The 13,319-nt window shown below is 35.0% G+C and overlaps 2 protein-coding genes and 2 non-coding genes across 8 annotated transcripts; 3 read left to right on the top strand and 1 right to left on the bottom strand.

The window, feature by feature from the left end:
* Nucleotides 1-684: 684 nt before the first annotated feature.
* On the top strand, nucleotides 685-5,021 carry LOC112716258 (uncharacterized). 2 transcript variants are annotated; one of them, XM_025768128.3, is made up of 5 exons: nucleotides 685-899; nucleotides 1,020-2,200; nucleotides 2,698-2,834; nucleotides 3,254-4,140; nucleotides 4,659-5,021. In XM_025768128.3, the coding sequence occupies exons 2-4, from the start codon at nucleotides 1,566-1,568 to the stop codon at nucleotides 4,123-4,125; spliced, it is 1,644 nt and encodes a 547-aa protein (XP_025623913.1). In that variant the 5' UTR covers nucleotides 685-899; nucleotides 1,020-1,565; the 3' UTR covers nucleotides 4,126-4,140; nucleotides 4,659-5,021. The 2 variants fall into 2 exon arrangements, with proteins under 2 accessions (XP_025623913.1, XP_025623915.1); XM_025768130.3 differs by having other exon boundaries at nucleotides 737-899; nucleotides 4,680-5,021.
* Nucleotides 5,022-5,609: 588 nt separating this feature from the next.
* TRNAD-GUC (transfer RNA aspartic acid (anticodon GUC)) lies at nucleotides 5,610-5,681 on the top strand. The gene has a single exon. It is a non-coding gene; the product is annotated as a tRNA-Asp (tRNA).
* Nucleotides 5,682-6,088: 407 nt separating this feature from the next.
* On the bottom strand, nucleotides 6,089-12,892 carry LOC112716260 (cell division control protein 48 homolog B). Of its 4 annotated transcripts, none has more exons than XM_072205271.1 (13): nucleotides 12,760-12,892; nucleotides 12,068-12,210; nucleotides 11,949-11,993; nucleotides 11,464-11,519; nucleotides 11,225-11,374; nucleotides 10,530-10,631; nucleotides 10,177-10,276; nucleotides 9,098-9,379; nucleotides 8,855-9,024; nucleotides 7,917-8,045; nucleotides 7,414-7,501; nucleotides 6,953-7,030; nucleotides 6,089-6,711 (listed from the first exon to the last, which is right to left on the bottom strand). In XM_072205271.1, exons 2-13 carry the CDS (start codon nucleotides 12,200-12,202, stop codon nucleotides 6,241-6,243), a joined length of 1,806 nt encoding a protein of 601 aa, XP_072061372.1. In that variant the 5' UTR covers nucleotides 12,203-12,210; nucleotides 12,760-12,892; the 3' UTR covers nucleotides 6,089-6,240. The 4 variants fall into 4 exon arrangements, with proteins under 4 accessions (XP_072061372.1, XP_025623916.1, XP_029145589.1 ...); XM_025768131.2 differs by having other exon boundaries at nucleotides 10,530-10,634; XM_029289756.2 differs by having other exon boundaries at nucleotides 10,177-10,280; nucleotides 10,530-10,634; nucleotides 12,760-12,843.
* Nucleotides 12,893-12,932: 40 nt separating this feature from the next.
* Nucleotides 12,933-13,004, top strand: TRNAD-GUC (transfer RNA aspartic acid (anticodon GUC)). Its single transcript has one exon. It is a non-coding gene; the product is annotated as a tRNA-Asp (tRNA).
* The last annotated feature ends 315 nt before the right edge of the window (nucleotides 13,005-13,319 follow it).

The following is a 13,319-nucleotide window of genomic DNA, read 5'->3' on the forward strand; positions in this document are numbered from 1 at the left end:
TCCTGCATCCACTTAGGAATTGATTTGGATCTAATACTGTTGTTTCTCATTTCTGGCTTATTGATTTTTTCTTAAACCGTTCCAACTATTACTTTTTCTATTGGGCTTATAACAGAAGCAATAATATCACTTTTAAGCTAATACCAATAATAATTATTAAATTAACAACATCTATTTATAAGCGATTTTTTTCTCATATAATAAGAAACTTTTTATTCTAAGTGATAAATTTAATTAATAAAAAATATTTACAAGATTAAACGTCCAAAATTCAAAAATAAATAAATAGAGAATAGCATTTCCATGGCTATCAAATATTTTTTAGCCTTTTTTCATCTATATCAAAATTTGAGAAATTATTTTGATAATTTTAGTTTTTAGATAGATAAAGTTAACCAACATAATTGGATATGGTAAATAAGCAAGATTTATATTTTGTCTAAAAATCACATGTCAATTTATTATTGAAAGATTATCTTTAAAAATTAAATTAATTTTTATTTGTTTGATGATAACACATGTTATAAATTATAAGTCCGTATTTTTTTAAATTTTATGAAAATAAAAAGAAAATAAAAATAAAAATAAAAAAATATTTAAAATAAAAATACAAATTAAACACAATTTAAATTTACATAATGACGATTTTGACCCTTATAAACTCTCTCTCTCTCATTCTCTCTCATTCTCTCTCTCTCAGCAGCTAACAAGAAACAAACAAAAGCTCTTTAAAAAATAATCTTTTTTTCATGGAATTTGGGAAACAAAGCATTCATTCATTCATTTATTCATTCAAAGTCTCTCTTTTCACTTTGAGTTTGCATCATCATCATCATCATTATCTAACTTCTACTTCTTCTTCTTCTTCTTCTTCTTCTTCAAGTACAACACCACCACTGGTAAAAAAGTCTCTCCCTTTCTTCTCTCTGATATTATTGTTATTATTATTTGGTTAAGCTTTTTGAAGATTATTTATCAATAATAATAGCTTACTATACTTTATTTTCTTTATGAAACAGGCTTTGATTGATTATATATGAATGAATCTCCATGGATTGTGTTTTTGCCTCCATTGAGTCCTCTGTCTTCACCTGACACACTCTTCACATTCATTATCTTAACCCATTTTCCATTTCACGTGCTCCCTTCTGACACTTCTTTTCTACTCTCTTTCTTTCTTTTTTTTCCTTTTCCCCTTTAATCTTTTTCTTATAATTATTGTCTCACTGATTGCAAAAAATAATTTAAAAAAAAAGGGTCTTGCTTCAGCTTCAGTAGGGATAATAGTATTATAGACAGTAGTAACTATTACTTACTTGTGTTTTGTTCTTTTTGAAGGCTCTTCAATGGTGTTCCTTCTTTTTGTTAACTTTACTCCACTGCTGAAGTAGTAGCTATTGCAAGTTGAGACTTTTTTTTCTTTTTTTTCTGTTTTGAGTTTGAGTCAGAGTCTGGTACAGTGTTTTTAACTGCATCAATTGAGGTGGTTATACTTGCACTCTTTGTGTTTGTGTAATTGCCTCTGTGTGTGTGTGTGTGTGTGTGGCTGTGTGCTTATTCATGTTATGGAGTCTTGGAGTTATGTTTCTGAAGAGAAGGGTTATGTCTCAAACGATGCAATTTCCCCTCCCAACACTCTTGGGAGGAACAGCAAAGGTTCCTTCTTGGGTTGGGAACTGAAAACCCCAGGTGGTTTTTCCCTTGAGAATCAAGGTTTTGAGGAATTGGGGTTCCCAGGGATGAAACAATTGCCCCAAGATCCTAATCCAATTGGTAGTGTTCATAGCAGAAAGATTGATAATGACCCTGCTATGGCTACCCCAAACGCATTCTCTTCAAGAGATGATTTCAATTCCAAGATTTCAGACTCTTTGGGGGACTCTAATGGTGGTGGCCGTGATTCACTTATTGACTTGAAGCTTGGTAGGTTTCCTGATCATGGTGATGTTGGTGTGGCGGCGCCAGCATTCTCCAAAGGGGCCCCTATTTTGTCGTCATCGGAGTCGTCCACGCCGCCGAAGAGGGTTCGAGCTTCTGGGATTCACTCTCAGACAGCATACTGCCAGGTCTATGGATGTAACAAGGATCTGAGTGGTTGCAAGGACTACCATAAGAGGCACAAAGTTTGTGAGGTTCATTCCAAGACTTCCAAAGTTATTGTCAATGGTATTGAACAAAGGTTTTGTCAGCAATGTAGTAGGTAGGCTGGTCAAGCTTTTCTTTTACATCTTTTGAATTTGTTGGCTCTTTTTTGTCTCCTAATTACATGTCATGTGTGTTTAAGAAGCTTTTATCTGCTCTTTTTAGCTTTTCATCCAAATTCTCTTCCTGTCTTTAGCTATGTTCTTCAAATCTGCATTATTATTTGGAGGGAAATAAAAATGGGGATTTGTTCTCACCAATTGTCTTATAGTCCAATTTAGGTGCTACTTTGTTTTCTGAAAAGGAAGAAACCACACTCTATGAATATTCTTACTAGGGGTGAGTTTTGTATGTTGGTAAAATTGGGGGAGAAACTTTAATGGATGAGATTTGTGTGCAATTGTACACATAATTCGCATCCATGAAAATCGCTGCATAACTTTTCCTTCGCCAAAATTTCTGCTTTGAGTTTTCTAAAAAAGGACAAAGTTTTGAAATAAGAAGCTTTAATATTATGATATATAGCGCTCCTGTAATGTTTAGCTTACTATCCAGGTTTCATTTGCTGGCTGAATTTGATGATGGTAAGCGTAGCTGTCGTAAACGCCTTGCAGGCCATAACGAGCGGCGGAGAAAACCACAAGTTGGTATTCACTCTGGAAAGCCTGGGAGGTTGCTTCAGCCATATGGTGGTAATAACATGTTCTGAATTCCTTCATTATAAGAACACTTTTCTCCCTCTCTAACATTAACCTTCCTATTTCTGCATGCATATTCATTGATTACTTTATTAATTCATATTTTGCCTTTTCAACAGCTTTCTCTAATATGTCCATTCAGTGAAAAAGTAAAAATGAGTAAACCTTTGTTCACTATTAAGGAAATGTAGGCTAAGGTTTCCCAAGTTTCTATCTGATACTACGATCTTAATTTTCTATATTGACTGATGAGCTGCTTCATTTTCTGAGTTGTTCATAACCAAAATCTGGCTCGTGACATTTTCGATAACTAATTCTCTAATCCTAACTTTTACTTTAATTCGGCAGTCATCTTTTATTCTTAAATTTACTTGATCTGTAAATTTCTTAGAGATCCTGTGGTGCTTTTGCAGAAAGCAGATTCCAGGGAAACATGCTAACATCAGCATCTTTCATCTGCCAAGAGATACTCCCGGCTGGGGCCTTATCTTCTGAGAGATATGGAACAAGTGACTGGTGGAGACCTATAAAAACCGAAGGCGGCACTGGTTTTAGGCATCTTTCTTCTGTTCCTATCTCTAATGGACACCCTCAGTCACGACCTCTGTTTCCTTCATATAATGAGAAGCAATTTCCCTTTCTTCATGAAAATAATGATGCTACATCTGCTGGGGGTAGCATCTTCTGTGAAAATAATAGCTCATATCTACCTGCCATAGGAGGGCCGAACTCGGGGTCACAATCATTATTCCAGGACACGTCCATAGGAGGTGAGGACTTCAATGTTTTCGATACAGAATCGGCTGTTCAAGGACTATCGGGAATTTCAGACTCTGGTTGTGCTCTCTCTCTTCTGTCATCTCAATCACAAAACTCTTCAAGCCAGTCATCTGGAATTCCCATGGCTCGCTCAATGGTCATTCGGAGCAGCCATAGCAGTAGCCATTATGCCATGAGCCAGGTCTCTGAAAAGATGATAGGAATAACTTCGCAAGCTTCGAGTGGAGTCTCCGATAGGTTTCCATCTGAGTTGAATCCTGCAGATGGAAGTCCTCTTAGCTCTGTGCTGATATCTGACACCAATGACATTGTCAACTTTGAAATGGCAGATGGAATATTCCATGGTTCAGATTTTGTGAATGTGAAAGATCGTCTCTCATGTGATGATGTCCCGACTATCGACTTGCTTCAACTGTCTTCGCAGCTTCAGCGAGTTGAGAGTGAGAGACAATCCTTGCAGGTGAAGCAAGAAAATGATTCATCAGTCTCTCTCCGGATTACTTAAGTTCCTTTCAAGAAGGTACTTTTCCCCTTTCATATTGATCGTCGAATTGTCTCTCTATGCAGTATACTTTAGCAGTTAACCTGCGGAGAAAATGCAACTTGGCATAGCTCATATTCACTACTTAATAGCTTAAGATCATGTTTCTTCCAAACCAAATCAATCATTGTTATTCTTTTAAGGGGAATAAAGCCTCATGTTATTGAGCTCATTGATAAGTTGAGTCTCAAATGGAAAATGTGTTGCTCGCTCCGTCTGCCTTAAGTGTCATTTCTGGTATGTCTCAGATAGAATCGAAATACATTCCAGAAATGACACTTCAAAACAGACCGAGGAAGTACCACTCAGAAGTTAGAACCAAAAGATATCTCTGGCTAATCTTAATTGTTTTTCAAAAAATAATCAGATCAGTTTTTGAAAAACAAAATCCTGATTTTTAAAAAAAAATTAAGCTAATTTTTATAGAAACATGCAATGAGAATATAGTTTTTGCTGTTTCCATGCAATCTGAATATCTTAACTAAATATTGATACAGGAAACAGTTGTGATTGTGCAGCATGTGATCAAAGAGTCAAAGACACAGAAAGACAGCAATGGCAGTACAAGTGCCTACCATAACTCAACTATTTATTTGGACAGAATAGTCCTTCTCAGTCTGAAAATATATATATGTAACCAATAACAATGTGAATATGTAATAAATAAACCAAAGAAGCCTGAGATGTATCAAATTAAAGTGTGCCTTCTCAATCCAGGCACACTTGAATTTCTTCATGATTATTAGTTTCTGTATGAATCTAATTTTTGCTCTTAGTAGTGACATTAGGTGGACACATAACGACACACAACAATAGATGTAAAATTGGTTTTTAATGATAAGGTGTGTATGTCTCTATTAGTGTTTTTGCAGTCAAACAAATTATATGTATTTATGGATATCTATGTATGTGTTTGTGTTTTTATTATGTTGAGACAACAAATAAACACAACCTTAGCCATAAGTCCATTACAATGATGGTCATAAAATAAAGTGGAAATATTTCAATTTTTTTTTCTTAAATTGATTCTGTATGGTGTCATGGTGTGAGATCACACATTGAGAGGATTCATGTTCCAAATAAAGCACTAGTCACTAGAATCAAGCAGAGAGGGAGGAAAAAAACAAAAAACAATGAGTCATGATCTTGTTTTCTTTAAGCCAAACAATAATGCTAACCATGAACATCTAATTGGAAAAATCTGAAGAAAGTTTCTTACACACAACTAGACACTTCAGTTCAAATCTTGTGAAAGAGTTTTATTGTATTATTATAGGGAAATAATGGTATATATTCTATGTCAATGTTCAGCAATAATTTTATCAAGGTAGTTTCTGTCGGTTGACAAAGGCACGGCTAGATAAAATAAAATAAAGAAGGACAAATGCAAAGCATTCATTTACTTTATTAAATACATATATGCTTTAAATTGTCAATGAGGCATCAAGGTCGTTGTAGTATAGTGGTGAGTATTCCCGCCTGTCACGCGGGTGACCCGGGTTCGATCCCCGGCAACGGCGTTCTTTTTAGTATTCTAAGGCTCTGGGCTTTTTTTGGGGACATTTTACTAGTGTAAATTGTAATGGACTCCTACGGCAATAATTAGGTTTCGGTAGCATAAGATGGCCGACATCTATGCTATTAAAAATAAATGAAAAATACAGATTATTAGTTATACCTCCAGTTTATGGGTTGTATTATCAATCAAATGTTCATGTTGATATTACATTCTACCATGAGAGAAAATGATACACCTATTTCAATTGATCAATCTCAAATTAAAGAAAAAAAAAAAAGAAATAGCCCTCCTGCTGCAGATATAATACTTAAAATTGAGGCATTTGCATTTTTCGGAGTTTTTGGTTGGACTAACTAAATGTTAAATAATCTGTTTAGATAATGTTTTGAATGATCGTACACCAAAAAGTAAATTCCATTAATATCGGTAACACTTGTATTATGAGACATTGTCATATACAATTTTCGGTAAAAGGCAAAAATACAATAAAATTTAACCTTAGAAATATCAAAGAAATATAAATTTGTTAATAAACTACAAGAGCATGCAAGTACTGTTCTTCAGGTCATTGGTGTATGAGGTCCAATTTGGTCTCCACCTATGTTATAGTATTTAGCAGCAGCAAGTAATACAAAACTGGCAACACTAATTTTAACCAAAGACATAGGATTGAACCCATTCTTTTTGCTCCTATCTGATTCCATATCTGAATCAAAATGTCTAGGAAAAGCTTGAGATGAGGTCTTCATAAAAGATGAGTATGAATTAATTTCAGCTTTTGTTAATGCGGGGTTTACAGAATCTTTCACTATCTGGAAATGACGATCACATACAACGGTGGCGGATATGTCTTCCCTTAGAGCCACAATTCCAGCTTCCCTGCATAACCCCTCCAGTTCAGCTCCTGTAAAGAGTTCAGTGTCTTCTGCTAGTCGTCTGAGATTGACGTCACTCGCTGTTTTCATATTACGCGTATGGACACAAAGTATCTCATATCGAGCCTCCAAATCAGGCGGTGGCACATAAAGAACCTGCCATTGCAGATACATAAATCAATGAGAGAATATCTTGACGACCCTCTTCAAGTTGCTATCAGTGTCAACAGTTTGAGAATACTTTTTTTTTTTAATGAAGTAAAGTTGCTGATTTCATGAAATTCTTTCATCATTTTGCATTGTACACACGCTTGTATCTTCCAACTGTGTATGATTCAGCTACAGACATGAGTTTAATTGTAATGATACAAATACGATTCTAAATACAACATCATACCAGATCAAAACGTCCTGGACGCATGAGTGCAGCGTCAATCGCATAAGGGCGATTTGTTGCTGCCAGAACAAGAATTCCCTGGAAACAGAAATTACAGAGATATACTTAAATGGAAATGCGCTTACTACCAATCTCTTGAATCCAGTCTTATGCTTACTTCTTTTTTTTATTTAATTTGAAACAGTTAAGTTGTTTTTGTGACTTCAAGCTCACAGATTCAAACCGAGAAATCAATTATTGATGCAATTATACCCTTTGGGTGCATCCCGTTTCCTGTACTTGCTAACTCAGGTTGCTTGAGCATTGAGCTTTCTTTTTTTATTTTTTTTATTTATTATCATTTTGATAAAAGAATCTAAGGTATAAAAAGAATATTTAAATTAAAAAAAAAAAGAAACACGAGTATGAGACTAAAATGTCCTCCCTATAGCCAACAGCAACGAGACATATGGTAAACTTACTTTAGCTTCTTCTAAGCCATCAATCTCAGTCAACAAAGTGGATAAAAGCCTCTCACCAACTGTCGCACTATTGCTTGAACTATCACCTCTGCAATTAGGAGATAAATTACGAAAATAACTCATTATGCACTCTAAGCATAACAAAAAAGACACCAAACAAATTTTTTGTACAGGGTGGTAGATGTTAAATCCAATATTGAGCTTTAAAAGCACCAAATGTTAAACATAAAACATACCAAAGCGCAAAAACATTTTAGAGTTCAATGCAATCAACATTACAGGAGGGTAGATGTTAAATGCAATGGGGCTGATCACTGAGATCCACCTCAGAGGAGCTGTTCAGCATAACAAATTTGTGCAGAGCAACATTTTCTTTCAGCCAAAACAATTTAAAATTGATTATGATATGATTTCAGAATAAGATGCATGGAAACATGTCAATGATTCTTGGCATGACCTCCCACATGCATTTAATCCTCATACAAAGAAAAATGGTTACTTACCGTTTTGTAGCTACAACATCAGCCTCATCAAAGAATATTATACTGGGTGCCGCGAGTCGGGCTCTCTGAAATGTGTTACGGAGCAAAGCTTCCCCCTCTCCAACATACATTGAATACAATTCTGCACCACTAGTTCAGCATTTATTACTTCAAAATTTGTCCATAATTTGGAAATCAGAGTTAAGATGGTATTTCCAAAACTGAAATCAGAGATAAGGATGTTGTAGAACTGCAACATATTTCCAAAACAGTAATGCTAGGGAGACAAAAAAGCAGCCAGAACTTATCTTATTTACAATAATTAATTGTTGCAATAAGACAAGTTCTGGCTGTTTTTGGTTATCAAACATTTCCGTTTCCAAAAGAACAGCCAAATATATGGTTGGATTACTTTATTCATTTATGAAAGAATATATATTTGACATAAAATGTGTTTCTTACCTCAGAGCATGGCACACTCTTGTTTTGCCTCAAAACAAGGATTGTTCAGTTTAAGTTCTTATCAACAAGTGGGTGTAACTGAACCCAGCAATGGGAATCCACAGGAAAAATATATTTCAGCCAAACTTTTTTTTTTTTGGATTTCAAACCAAAGTTATCACTTTCGCAAGGCAAGCATGATTATACAAGTCTTCTAGGAAAACAAGTATGCTAGCATAATTTAGATTCTCAAGCTGAAAACAACAGCATCATATTTGGGAGAATATATGAACAACTTGTGTGTGGAATTTGTCAAGCATCAAGACAATAACATGTCCCTATACAAGGAGATTTGTGGTTTTTTTTTTTCTGAAATGACACTCTGATACTGTGATTCCTAAGGAGAGGAAGAGAAAATCATTCCTTCTTAGGCATAAAATTAAGTAATAATCAATCCAAGACTTATATACTGAATACCACAAGAATAAACCCTATGTAGAAAATTAAATTATTCAAACCTCAAAGAAAAGAAAGAAGCTTGGGCAGCATGAGCAGCAGCTTTAGCAAGGGTTGTTTTTGAGCATCCTGGAGGTCCATGGAGAAGAATTCCACGTACGGGAGATATTCCCAATCTTGAAAATGCATCAGAATGCTTAATAGGCCATTCGACAGCTTGCTGAAGTTTTTTCTGCACAAGGATAATTATAAACATGAATAATCTTGAGTTTCTCAATGTAAAATCAAATGTAAGGTTTACAAACCTTCAAATCTTTTAATCCCCCAATGTCTTCCCAAGTCACTTTGGGAACTTCAACAGTAACACCTCTTGTTATACTTGGACCAACAATGGACCTTGCATTTTGCCAATCTTCCATTGTTAAACTGAAATTAATAGCATCTTCATTTGTATTTGACCTTTTAATTGCAAACATGGTAGCTTCACGACACAATGCCTCCAAATCAGCTCCAACATATCCATTGCATGATGCAGCAATAATTTTTATGTCAACACTGGGATCCAATGGAATCTTTTTTGTATACAGCTGGAAAAAAGTAAAAATAAGGAACAAATATATTCACGCTCTGAAATACTTACCAAACAAGAATTCTAGGTAGCAAGCATAATGATAGAAGGCAAACTGAAGGATTGCTTTCTTGCTAAGTAATTGGTGTTAGAAACTATGGTTACCAGGAAAAAGAATGAAGAGTAACATTATTATCCACAACCAAACCATCCCAAATGTTTAAGTTGGCAGGAGACTTTTTCTTTTCCTTTTTTTAATATTACATTTTTTTTTATATGATTACATTAAGTTTATCAAGATGCAAAGATATCCATACCAAAAGCTAGGCGGATAGGAGAAAATATTTCCAAGAACATCACGATAAAGAATAAAGCTGCCAATAAAATATATCTTTCCAATCTTTCAACATATCAAAGAAACAAATTCCTCTAGAAACAGATAATGCGCTTTCAGATCCCTCAAGAAGGGCCAAACACCAAACCTTGTCCCACAAAACTTGCTTCTTTAAGAAATATTGTTGAATTTATGAGAATAATGGTCCAAACAAATACTCTAAAAACAAGCTTATATAGCACATTTTGACAAAAAATCTCTTTCTTCCTTTTGCCTGAGACCAGTAAAACCACTCAACAGTAGACAGGAACTGATTGAACTACTAAGGTATAGAGCACACCCAACAGTCACCAAAGAAATTCCATAAGGATTCAGGTTGCAGCTAACGAGTCATGAATGGTTTTATATCTATTAATATATCCCTCATGAATTCCCAAATCATCTTAATAGTGCATAAATGTTTCCCTGTCTCTAACAATTACCTTAAGAATTTGAAAGCGATCTTCTTCATTTGGGACAGTAACTTCAATTTCAGCATCAAAACGTCCGGATCTTCTTAGAGCGGGGTCAATTGCATCCACTCTGTCTATGCAGAAACCAGACACACCAAATTCAATGGAGAGAAAGTGAATAAATAACCAGCAACTAAGCACCAAAAAAGCAAAGAATAGAGAATCAAAGATATGAAAGACTATCACATGACTGAAAACCAGTCTTAATAATATACATGCATCCCCTGTAATTTCTGTTTCTTCTTTAGTTCTTTTCCTTCTGATATAATACAATTTTCATTTTCATGAAGTAATAAATAATCTACTGGAAGATGAAAGACAACCTGTTAGTTGATGCAACCACAACGACTCCTGCTGTAGAAGAAGTAGGTTTATTAGAGTCCATGAGTGTAAAGAGTTGTGAGGCAACTCGGACATCTTGCTCCCTTCTGCATGTAGACAATTTGATTAATGGCCTCCACATATATCTTTATATATTCAAAAGAATTCACTAAAGAAACAGTACTACATATTTCATTCATAATATTTCAGGATCTTAAAATTTTATCTAGCCAACATAGTAAAAGTCTTAATCAAACTAATTGAAATCAAAATACACAATGAGCCATTCATATGGGAAAAAATTGCCGTGCCCCATTGATTACAAAAAGAGAAGAAAGGAAATTAAAACATAGTGATTGATAAAGACTTCGAAAGAAGTATAGTTTCATCATTCAAATGGTATCAAAATGAAATTTATGAACTAGTTAACTATTCTACAGAACAAAAATATATCATTCTAACTCACATCAATGTAAAAAATTGGGGCAATATTTAACTGACTGAAAAAAAAAATCACGACTAGCTAAAAGATAATAACGAATTCAATGGACATATACTATAAACAGACTCAAGAGTTCACTGTTAAAATCCAGTATCATATAATATTGCATTCAATAGTAAATTGATCTTTAAATTAAGTAAGACCTAAGACAAATCACAGTAATATTCATCACAAAAGTCGTCAACTGTCACATACTTAGAATCTCGACGGGGACAGAGTGCATCTATTTCATCTATAAAGATAACTGATGACTTGCCCAAAGCTACTTGAGATGCTGCCTCAGCAAAAGCCTCTCGGAGAATTTTCTCACTTTCACCGGCATGTGCTCTGTGCACCATGTGCGGACTGCAGAGGACATAAACAGACAAGCAACCAACTCAGATCAAAGAATTTTGATACCAAAACCCACGAACCTGTAAATCCAAGACAGGTACCTAATAATTTTCAAATGCGCCCCACATTCCCGAACCACTGCTCGAACCAAACTCGTCTGCAATTGGGCACACATTCAGGCATATATAAATAGCAAATTCTAAATTTATCATGCAAAGCAAAATGCTAAGTTTGACTTATAGCGCAACTATATTATATTAGGACATCGCAAAAACATGTTATTTACACCGAAGTAGTCCCTGACAAAAGATAGACGCAACAAACTTGAATAAAGTTTAAATTAGGAAACCCCCAAGCTGAAACTGTTGCTCATATAAACTAGAGAGAAAATCCAACGGAAGAAAGTAATTCATTGGCTCAAACTATAAACACTCTTTTACAATTTTCATAGCAAACTCTGTCAACAATAGATCACACAAAAGAAGCAAGAAACAATATCTATTATTAATATCAATAGAGCTCTCACAAACTCAAATCCAAGTTGTAGAATCAATAAATGTCTCATGGATTTTTTTTTTTTTTTTACCTTTCCAGTGCCTGGTGGACCATAGAGCAGCAATCCCCGAGGCCACTGAGAATGTCGTTGGTGGTTAGAAAAAAGAAAAGAAAACTGTGAATAAAGGAGGGAAATGAAAAGAAGTGAACTTTGAGGCCAAGGCTCTGCGCTTGTCGAGAAAATAGGCGCGGGAAGATGATGATTTCTCTGAGTGCTTGAAGAGCTTGGGCATTGCCACCAATGGCTTCCTCAGCACTCCACTGGTTGTTGCTGCTACTTTCCATCTCAGAAACTATGTCAACAAATATTAACAATTTAGGGTAGGGGCATCAAAGTTGAAAATATATGAAAATTTCACACAGCAATTTAGTTATGTATCAGTATTTTCACCAATTATCAACTAATTGTGGACTAAATTAGTTAGCCATATATTTCAACCGTAAAAATCCTAGAATTCTCAACAAATTCAATTCAATTTAAAGGTCCATTTTTCATCTCAGCAGAAAAAAGAAAAGGCTGTCACATTACACTAAATTCACATCGTCAAATTTTCATTTTTATTTTTTATTTTTTTTCCTTACCATGTTATTCTGCCATAGACTTATAACCTTTGACGCACAGAGAAAACGTTCTCTTCTGACCAAAAAGAGCCCCACAACAAAACTTTTAAAAGAAATCTTTTTTAACTTCCTTTGTTATGCAGTCATAGTTCCCTCGTTCTTATACCCAAAATATATTCTTCCCTCCCAACTTTTCTGATTCTTCTTCTACATATTTACCAACTCCGATCAACTAATTTAATAAAAAAAAAGTAAATATGAAAGAAATAAAAACGGCTCACCAGATTGAACGGAATACGCAGAGAAAGCGAGAGAGGAATAGAGCGCCGCCGCGAAATGAAACAGAAATCGCGCGAGGGTTTTGTGTTTTGAATTTTTGATAACGAAGAAATGGGGTTATGACTTTGAATTATCAACATTAAAATAAAATTTTATAATTAACGTTAGCAACAAGGTCGTTGTAGTATAGTGGTGAGTATTCCCGCCTGTCACGCGGGTGACCCGGGTTCGATCCCCGGCAACGGCGTTCTTTTTGAATCTTTTCTTGGGATCATTTTTTTGAAAGGTCTTGGATCATTACATGAGGCCTTTTATTTTATTGGGCTCAGGCCCGTTTTCCAAGGGGACCCAGAAGTCGGGTCTTCTATATTTCACTTAATTGTAGGAATAAAGGTGGAATAAACGATGAGTAGTAGCCGCAAATTCAAATAATGACCTTAATTAGTAGGTGCCGTCTTACCACAAAATGATGATTGTCCAAATGAATATGATCAGATTTGCAATTTGTTAATGGCATATATCAGCTTTTGTTTTGAGCATTGGCATTGGTTTGCTGGCTTGG

The sequence above is a fragment of the Arachis hypogaea genome, chromosome 10 (genome assembly GCF_003086295.3).
Source record: "Arachis hypogaea cultivar Tifrunner chromosome 10, arahy.Tifrunner.gnm2.J5K5, whole genome shotgun sequence".
In the NCBI taxonomy this organism is placed as follows: Eukaryota; Viridiplantae; Streptophyta; class Magnoliopsida; order Fabales; family Fabaceae; genus Arachis; species Arachis hypogaea.

Coding starts and splice junctions, on each gene's coding strand:
- LOC112716260 (XM_025768131.2), bottom strand. CDS start 12,202: ATGGAAAGTAGCAGCAACAACCAGTGGAGTGCTGAGGAAGCCATTGGT. Junction 11,994..12,067: donor CGCAGAGCCTTGGCCTCAAA/GTTCACTTCTTT, acceptor CGACATTCTCAG/TGGCCTCGGGGATTGCTGCT. Junction 11,375..11,463: donor GCGCATTTGAAAATTATTAG/GTACCTGTCTTG, acceptor TGTCCTCTGCAG/TCCGCACATGGTGCACAGAG.
- LOC112716258 (XM_025768128.3), top strand. CDS start 1,566: ATGGAGTCTTGGAGTTATGTTTCTGAAGAGAAGGGTTATGTCTCAAAC. Junction 2,201..2,697: donor TTTTGTCAGCAATGTAGTAG/GTAGGCTGGTCA, acceptor CTTACTATCCAG/GTTTCATTTGCTGGCTGAAT. Junction 2,835..3,253: donor GTTGCTTCAGCCATATGGTG/GTAATAACATGT, acceptor GTGCTTTTGCAG/AAAGCAGATTCCAGGGAAAC.